This window comes from Hakea prostrata, chromosome 6, assembly GCF_041222555.1.
Source record: "Hakea prostrata isolate BN-2017 chromosome 6, UWA_Hpros_2, whole genome shotgun sequence".
NCBI classification, from domain to species: domain Eukaryota; kingdom Viridiplantae; phylum Streptophyta; class Magnoliopsida; order Proteales; family Proteaceae; genus Hakea; species Hakea prostrata.
The window spans coordinates 21,767,174-21,776,360 of NC_142605.1; the positions used below are offsets into that span (position 1 = coordinate 21,767,174).

Sequence of the window (9,187 nt, forward strand, 5' to 3'; positions counted from 1 at the left end):
TGCTAGTGAAGTATCTGGGCCCTTTTCCCGAACACACTCCACATATTTTTCTAGTGAAGGGGACCTTCCCAACAATGCAGATTCTCAATAAGTTTTAAGAGCATCTATAAGTCTAGCTAGGGAGGATCCCGTTAGTCAAGATCCTCTACTCTTTGACCTCGGCCTCTATCTGATTGGTCTTGAGCCTTCCTCGCCCATGCACTCCCCTCCTTCTCACCGCCAAGAGGAGGAAATGATTGATCAACCTTCTCCGACTTGCTTTAAAGCCATTCCCAAGGCATTCTTCGCCTCGTCCTCCACTTTACTGACCCACTACATCTAGGGGTCGTTGGCCCCCAAAACTTGATAGGGATTCACTCTCAGAGGAGGAGTTCCGTGAAGAGCTGAATAAAGCAAGAACCCCTTCTCACATTGACTACAATAGGAGTTTCTCGGGCCTTGATTTTTACCCTTGTGACCTTAAGCTTCCTAATCTTTGGTGGTGAGGGAGTTTTGCGATATCCCTGATGACTATGTTCTCCTACTCCCCTCAGAGTTTGATCGAGTTGAAGAGCCCCCAAAGGGGTTCTTCCCTTTGTATTTTTGTGCCTTCTTGGGAGGTCTTCGGCTTCCTATGCAACCTTCTTGAGGATGTTCTCAAGCATTATGAAGTTGTTTCCTCCAACATCTTGACAAATAATGAATACCATTTGTCTATAAATAGATGAAGTCTTTGGTGATCTTTCCTTTGTTTTTTATGTTCTTAAGTGGTATTTGTATTTAGCTTAGTTTTCTTTTGGTTTTATTAAAAAAAAAAAAAAAAAGTGTGCCCATTTTATACATGTCATAAAAGATTATGTGCCCATTTTATGCCAACCATACAAGATTAAAGTCCCTATTATGTGCCCAATTTGTCCAAATTGGCACAAAAGCATAAAAAGTTCATTCAGTGACGAATTCGGCAAATTGGTACAGAATCATTGCCATACAACCTCTTACTAACTATGCTTCAAAAGTCGCTGCATGTTAGATTTTAATGCATAAAGACCATTTTATTCTTCTTTCTATTTATAAGAATTCTAATTCCGAAACCCACCCACTCTAACGTTTTGTTAAATTTCAAATAACAAAAACAAACACAAACAATTAACTAGTTTTGGCCATGAATACCTTACGTCCTTAGAGAAAGCTTCCACATATATTCGTTGCGAGAGAACTTGTCATTATATGAAAGAAAATACAAAAGGAGTTGCTAAACTATGATTACAAGAAATTTGAAAGTATTGAAAGTAAACCACAATAAAATCACAGTTTCAAATAGTCAAAATCATCTTTTAAGTAGCTGAAACTACATACTTCCTTATTTTTAATAGTAGTTGTTGCTTCTTCATCCGGGAAAAAAAATCTCATTCTAAAGTTAGGATATCACAGTATAATATCGGCATATCTCTTCTAAGAATAGGAAATCCAATCCACACTTGCCAATATGTTCTGTCTCTCTCTTGTCTCCGCCTTCTCTCGCCCATTTCGGCATGATTCTCTCTCTCTCTCTTCCCCCTTATGATTCATTTCTGTTTTCGACACCTTCATCAACTGAATTGCAAAACCAATACAGGAATACAAATAATTGGTAAATTTAACTTCATTGAAGCAGATATCCACAATAAGCAATAAACCATTAAGATGTTTCAATGTGAGTTGGATCAATCAGGATTGTCCTTAGCAAATGGCATCAAAGCAAATATCACAGCCACGCAAATATAAGAATCAATGGTCATTTATTGAAATTATTTATTTTTAACTTGTGAATACAAACTACTTTTTTGCATGTCCATTCTTCAAGCTGAGGAAGCATTCAACATATTCCTAATCTCAACTAGGATCCTAATTAGCAAGAGATTCACAATTTGCCTCGGGAGCAAAGCGAAGCTCACCTATTTCTCCTCGGCTTCTATCTCCCAACTCAAAATCATAGGAGAATTTATATTGAGTTTGCTGATAAGCTCCTATTGCTGTATCTTGGCCTGAAATGGGTATAATACATATAAAATTATTCCCACTTTGAAGTACACTACTCGATTGCAAAACAAGGTCTGCCCCTGCAAAATGAAACGTCATAGTTGGAGATCTTGTAAAACCAGGTGGGTTAGGGAAACAAAGATCTGGTTCTGTAGGCACTCCTCTTGGTCTACCTGTACTTCCATATGGTTGAATACGAAATTGTGCAAAGTACCGAATAATGCCAGCTCTGACTTGACCATAAGCATCAGCAGCAATTCTAGATGTTGGTGCTCCTACATCAATAAAACAATCTCCAAAGAAGGATTTTTGTATTCCAAGGCGAACATTTTGGATACTAATATCCTGTAAGTTCAAATAGTATAGTGAAGGGTTCTCTCCTCCTAGCAATGGTGTTCTTTGAAGTTGTGGTCCTTCCATCGTTTCACCTCCAACGTATAACCGAGAACTAAATCCTGGCTGGAGACTGAGGCAATAAGAGAAGCGTTTCTTGCCTACTTGGGCCCAAATGGGAAGAGTTCCAGGTCCTCCAAGCCCTAACCCTAAAATTCCAGCAATTTGATTAGGTTGTAGAAAGTTGTGGTTTCTATTCTGTAAGGCACAACCCAAAAATAAATCGTGGTAGGATTCCAAGCCACCAAAACTAGACACAAACTGTAAAGTCTCTCTCACAACTTTTCCAAGTGTTGAAGGGCCATCACGCTCATCTAGTCCATATTGTATATCAAATCCACAGTCAGTCGATTCATAACATTCCCCGATTGGAGTTGGGCAGGTTGGATCACCACATGGAATGGACGTATAAGTAACAGAAGATTTATATGGGTAATTACGCTGTGCTAGGGGGAAACATGGATTGCATCCTTCACATTGAATCCAAGTTATTTCACTTCCAGTGTCAAGCATTAAGAAATAAGGTAACGCGTTCCCTGCAAATTTCCCTATATTCATTTGAACTACAAAGTAAAAACCAGAATACTTCACTGGTGGCACTATATCATCAACCTGATCGCTACCATTCCTGACACTTCCTCTCCTGGTTGAGAACAGATGATGCATAGGAAACTCTCTACGTTGAGTAAGTAGAATGGTCTTCTCTGCATCTGTTAAGTTTCCTGGATAGAAAGGTGAGTCGGGGGAGAACGGATGAATGAGATTCAGAGTAATAGGTTTGGAACTTTCAACAATGGCAAATAGTAGCAGTGCATTTGAGAGGAGAGAAATTAGTGATAACAAAGCTTTCATGAAAGCCATTTAAGCTATTCTTTGAGAGAGTGTGGAATGTCATGGCCAACTGGGTGAGATTTATAGAGTTCCCTCCAGGTTTTGAGGTTAAATTGGTGTCCCCAGATCCTAAAATAAGGAAATAAAATCCAATCTTGACATTTTTTTTCATCGAAAACCTTAAATGGCTTTCATGAAGATTTTATTGTCTCTAATTCCTCTCTTCTCAAATGCATGGCTACTACTTGCCCCTCGGAAAATTTAGCCCCAGTTTTGGGGGTATTTTTTGTCTATAATTTTGGTAAATTTGATTCACATCCTAATTTGATGCAAACATGTAATAAATTTGAATTATTTCCTATAAATTATTCCATTTAAATTCTCCTACCTAGCCACATTTAACATATACTTCTAGGCCTACATCATTCGGACATGATTGGAATGATTATCCATTCACTTTGAAGATTCTATTACAAAATTCATTTATAATTTAAATTGTTTCCAAAGATTATTTCATGTATATACTCTTCCCTAACCACATTTGGCATGTTGACTTTTGAGGATTAAATCCCTAGAATATAATTGGTAAGATTGCTTATTAATTTTGAAGATTTTATATAAAATGACTTCCTAATTTGAATTATTTTCAGAAGTTATTCTATGTAGATTCTCCTCCTAATAATTACATTTAGCACATTACCCTTTAAGTCTTAAATCATTGGGATAGAATTGGTAAGACTGTCCATTGATTCTAAAGATTTTGCTATAGAATCAGAATAGAAATCGCCTAAAAATTGCTTGCAAGAATAGCATAAAAATCAAAAAAACAAAACAAAATATCGATAATTCTGGTGCTTACTTTTCTTTTCTTTTTTTTGGATATGAGGTTCATTTGGGCGAGCTTGCGCACACCACAATTACATCCTGAAGGGAGCTTTTATATATTTAATGCCGGCGAATGGATGCGAACCTAAGACCTCCCCTAGGGAAGTTGGGCCTTTAACCGCTTTACTAAAGCATCATCCACTTTTGTTATATATAATTTTTTTTTTTTTTTTTTTTTTTTTGGTGGATATGAGGCATCCAGGCCAGCTTGTACGCACCACGATTACATCCTCAAGGCAGTTTTTATATAATTAATGCCGATGGATGCGAACCCAAGACCTCCCCTAGGGAAGTTGGGCCTTTAACCGCTTTACTAACCCATCATTGGCATTTAAGTGCTTACTTTGTAACCCAAAGGAATACAGCGTCATTTTATGGGAAAGGATTACCTTATTTCTTGATGATGGACAATGGAAGTAAGACAACATGGGTTCACTATGAAAATGTAATCCTTGTTTCAACCTATCGCAGTCCAATTTTCCATATGAAAAAGTTCTCAAAATTTGCTTTATTCCACATGTGACCCAACCTGCCGAACTCCAATCCAGGAATGCTTTCAATCATTATCTTGTGGATTTAGAATATGACATCATTCTACCTCTGGACCCTCAATAGTGGGGAAAATTTAAGAAAGACTTTATGTTTTCCTTCTAGTTTTGTAGGCTTGAAATCCTACCACAATTTATTCTTGCAATATGCCTTACAAAATAGCAACTATAGGATTGTCCAACCGAATGGAATTGCTGGATTTGACCCCCCAAAAAATGGAATTGTTGGAATGTTAGGTTTAGGGCGTGTAGGTCCTATAATTCTTCCCTTATGGTCCCAAGTAGGGGGGGAAAATGTTTCTCTTATTGCCTTTATCATGATGCAAGACCCATAATTCTTGGTTACATAGTGAAAAGTTGGTTGGACCATTGGTATTAGAGTTGGTCGATGATCAACATTTTCAGCAACTTAAACAATAGATGGAATCCGTGGTTATAGAGAACTAGGGGTGCAAGTGTGGCCCTGACCAGCCCTGAGCCCGAATAGGGCTTGGGCTCAAGATTTTGGCCCTGAGGACGGGTCAGGGCCAAAATATTCTAGCCCTGAGGGTAGGTCAGGGCCAAAATATTTTTGGCCAAGGGCGGGCCTAGGATTACTCTTTGGTTCGTCGGGCATGTCCTGACTTGTCCTTGATTTTTGGCCCTAACCTTGGCCCTGATTGTCCCTAATCCTGGTCCTTATTTTGTCATTGATACTTGATCTCAACGAATTAGGAACAGAGATAAGGATATGGCCAATCAGGGTCAAGGCCAGGGATAGGGCCAATGGAAGCTAGGGATAAGGCCAATCAAGGCCAGGGATAGGGCCAATCAGGGTGGGAATGGGTTTGGCTTGGCCCTGTAGGGCTTAGGGTCAAGGACAATAATTGTTGGCCCTAAATTAGGGTCAGGGTGAGAATGGACTTAGATTATAATATATATGGTTGGGCTTGGGATTGCAAAAGCCCGGCCCAGCTCGACCCTGTTGCAGCCTTATGGAGAACCAAAAGATGGCGTCTGATAACCAGAAGTTACATCTAACACAAGATCAAATGTTGATGCAACTGACGGGCGTTTTGAAGATGTTGAAGGCAAAGGAAGATTTGCGCAGATCGAAACCAAATTCTGATCAGAGTCCAATTTTTCTTTGGGAAGAACAAAGACTTTGTCATAGGGTTCTTTCTTGTCAAGATTCATGAAACTTGATTTTCCAAAATATGATGGGGTGCATGATTCGACTTCTTGGACTTTCTATGTAGAACAATTCATTGAGTTTCATGGGACAGAGGAATTTGATTGGGTTCATTTGGCTTCTTCATTTGGAGAAAGATGCTCAAACTTGGTTTCAAAGAAAGAAGGCGATGAACTAGGCAATAACTTGGCTAGACCTCAAACGAGGGTTAATGGATAGATTTGGTACAACATCATATGATGATGCATTTGGAGTGTTGTCTAAGCTACGACAAATTGGATATGTCCGAAAGTATCAAAGTCAGTTTGAACGTCTTCTGAGCAGAGTTAGAGCATTATCTGAGACCCATGAAGCTTCATTGTTCATCAGTGACCTCAAGGATGGCTTGTGGGCGGATGTCAAGGTTTAGCGACCAACTTCTTTGAGTTTTGCAATTAGTTTGGCTAGGATTCATGAATCAAAGTTTTTTGAAGGGAAGAAAGACTCTAAACCAATCTTGGTTTTAAGAAACCAAGGATGAGAAGTCTGTTTAGTTAGCGAAGATGCGAAGATGAGTTCGATGACTCTACTTAAGTTCTCTCCTCAAGAAATCTTGAAACGTAAGGAGCAAGGTCTTTGTTTTCATTGTGATGAGTGATGTTCTTTCAATCATAATTGCAAGAAGCTCTTCTAGATTGAAATAGTTGATGATGATGAGGATATCAGTGGTGCAAAGAAAGGGTTCTTGCAGAATTCATGAAAGAAGATTTGGAGATTTATCTCCATGCCGTAGCAGAATTTACAGCTCCACAGACTATGCAAGTCAAAGCCAAATTGGGCACTTCTTGGTTAACAGTACTCATTGACACTAGCTCAACCCATAATTTTTTAGGCAACTAGTGGAGTCGGATGACAGGGCGAGAGGTGGAAAAGAAAAAGCTGTTGCACATCATAGTTGCCAATGGTGAAAAACTTACAAGCTCAAGTTGTTGTTGGGCAGTTCCAGTCAATTATAGGATTATCATTTTACATCTAATTTTTTTTCTTTATTCCATTAGAGGGTTGTGATATGGTTCTTGGCGCTCAATGGCTCAAAACTCTTGGTCCAGTGGTTTGGTGTTTTAAGAATATACTAATGACTTTTACAGTTAAAGGGGTTGAGATGAAGTTGGAAGGATTAGGAGTTACTAATGCTAAACCGGTGGGTGCAAAGAAAATGACTAAAGGCATCGCACCAATCTCATGGCAAGGGTTTGTTGCTACATATTCAAGTTGTCGAGGATGTGGTGGCTGATGGAGAGGTTTGGAAATGTGAAGGTGAAGATTGCCCTTCATGGCAAGAAGAGTTTCCACAGGTGTTTCAAAGCATTTATGCTTTACCTCCTCCAAGAGACATCGATCACCAGATTCCTTTGTTACCAGATAGTAAACATGTGTTTGTGAAACCATGTCAATATCCTTTTTTTCAGAAACAGGAAATAGAGTTTGGCTAAGGAAATGTTGGAGCAGAGCATTATTAGACCAAGTACTACAATCTAGTATTGTTGGTAAGGAAACAAGATGGTTCTTGGCGATTTTGTATTGACCCTTCATTATATTAGTATCCAACTTTGCAATGGACTACAAAAATCCTTCTTTGATATTAGTATCTCTCCTTGCTCCTAAATGCTATGCTAGTGTTAGAAATGTCCTTGTTCATTACTTTGCACAATTTCATATTCAACAATATGTAGTGGAGGTAGACCAAGAGGCCATGGGCACGCCTGCAAAAGCAAATCTTTGTTTCACTAACTTGTTTGGTTTTACAAGGTTTCCAACCATGAAATTTCATTTTAGAGGGGCTGACCTTTTTATTGCAACCCTCCGTTATATTGCAAGTTGGAAGCAATTTTGTTGTGTCTTCCACTCAAAAAAAGTTTAGGTATCTAAGACACTACTAGGAGCAAATCAGCAAACTTGTTACAAGTTCTCTTACGATTTTGAGAAGGGAGATAAAAGGATGAAGATGTAAGCTTCGCTTTACTCGTGGTCAGAGTTGTGAATCTCATACTTTTACAAGGTTTCCAACTATGAAACTAGTCATTTCTATCTTTTGAAAAATAGTGTTTACTTAAGACTGTAAAAATAAGTAAATTTCATAGAAAAAATGACCTTTTATTTAATTTTCAATTTCCATGGTTTGAACTTAATAACTAGAAGACAAATTGAGGAACTTTTAAGTAGTATTAAGGCTTGCTTTTGCTATAAAACCAAAGCCAGTCCATGGGGAACCAATTTTATGGTATTGAGTACATAATGACTTTAAACATATGCATGAGACCTTGATATTTGCTTATAACTCAATATTCAGTTACCGTATCATCTTTGGATTTTATTTGGCAAAATCACTCTATTAATCTCAATCGTTACCTCTATACGGATACGGCTAACCTTTCCCTTTCTCTATCCCATCCTCCTTGAGCCTGTAGACCCCAGTCACTATAACTGACATAAAAATATAGCTATTCTGGGGATGGGGTTATTAATATGCCTCAGCAAGGATTCGACCCTTCTGATTGCCCCACAAAGAATTTAAACTTTTACCATCAAATGATTGCTCAATCGGTAATTACTAGCACCTCTTAGTGAAAATCTTGGGTTCGATTCTCCATGCAATATATGTAAAGTTCATACTTTCTAATATAAGAATAAATATATAAAAAACTACCAATTTAATAAAATAAATAAGAAGAAGAAGAAAGAACAGATTCCAGTGACAGCTTACTCATTTTTTTTTCCTTCTTCCGCCATGAATAGGCGAGATAATTTCCATCCATCTGGATGTCTTTTCTAAAGCCTAACATCTATTTCTGCCATCCCTATCAACTTTTCCTCTAACAAGCATGGAGAATCCTAACCCAAGAAGGAAAATACCATCACCACCCGTGGTTATTCCTGATCAAACTCCATGCTAATCCCCAACATCAACTCCTAAAACCCCTGAAACCCCTTCACCTGCAGCCACAGACATTGCAGGAGAATATGAAGAACCCTTCCTGTTAGATGCAGAATTCACGGATAAGCTTATCCTCACCAGGGAACTCACACTCATGGGAAGAATCCTGGAGGGAAGCAATAAGAATTGTGCCTGCTAATCAACAAACTAACAAGTCATGCAGCAAGGATGGTTAAACCACCCCCCCCCCCCCCCCAGAAGCCACATTCCAACCAGAGGCATCCCTTACCTTGAGGGTAGAGGATAACCATCCCTCAATGCTCTCTCCACTATACATTCACATTCAGGAGGAAGTCTTCCCTCTCATCAGTGTTAGGAGTGTACCTGAACATCAGAAGAAACATAACCACCCCAGAATTCTAAATAAATAAATAAAAAGGAAGGGAT

At 38.6% G+C, this 9,187-nt stretch overlaps 1 protein-coding gene across 1 annotated transcript; it reads right to left on the bottom strand.

Annotated features, from left to right (window-relative positions):
- Nucleotides 1-1,863: 1,863 nt before the first annotated feature.
- Nucleotides 1,864-3,252, bottom strand: LOC149012599 (aspartic proteinase nepenthesin-1-like). Its single transcript, XM_089157633.1, has one exon. It carries the CDS (start codon nucleotides 3,250-3,252, stop codon nucleotides 1,864-1,866), a length of 1,389 nt encoding a protein of 462 aa, XP_089013759.1.
- Between the last annotated feature and the right edge of the window lie 5,935 nt (nucleotides 3,253-9,187).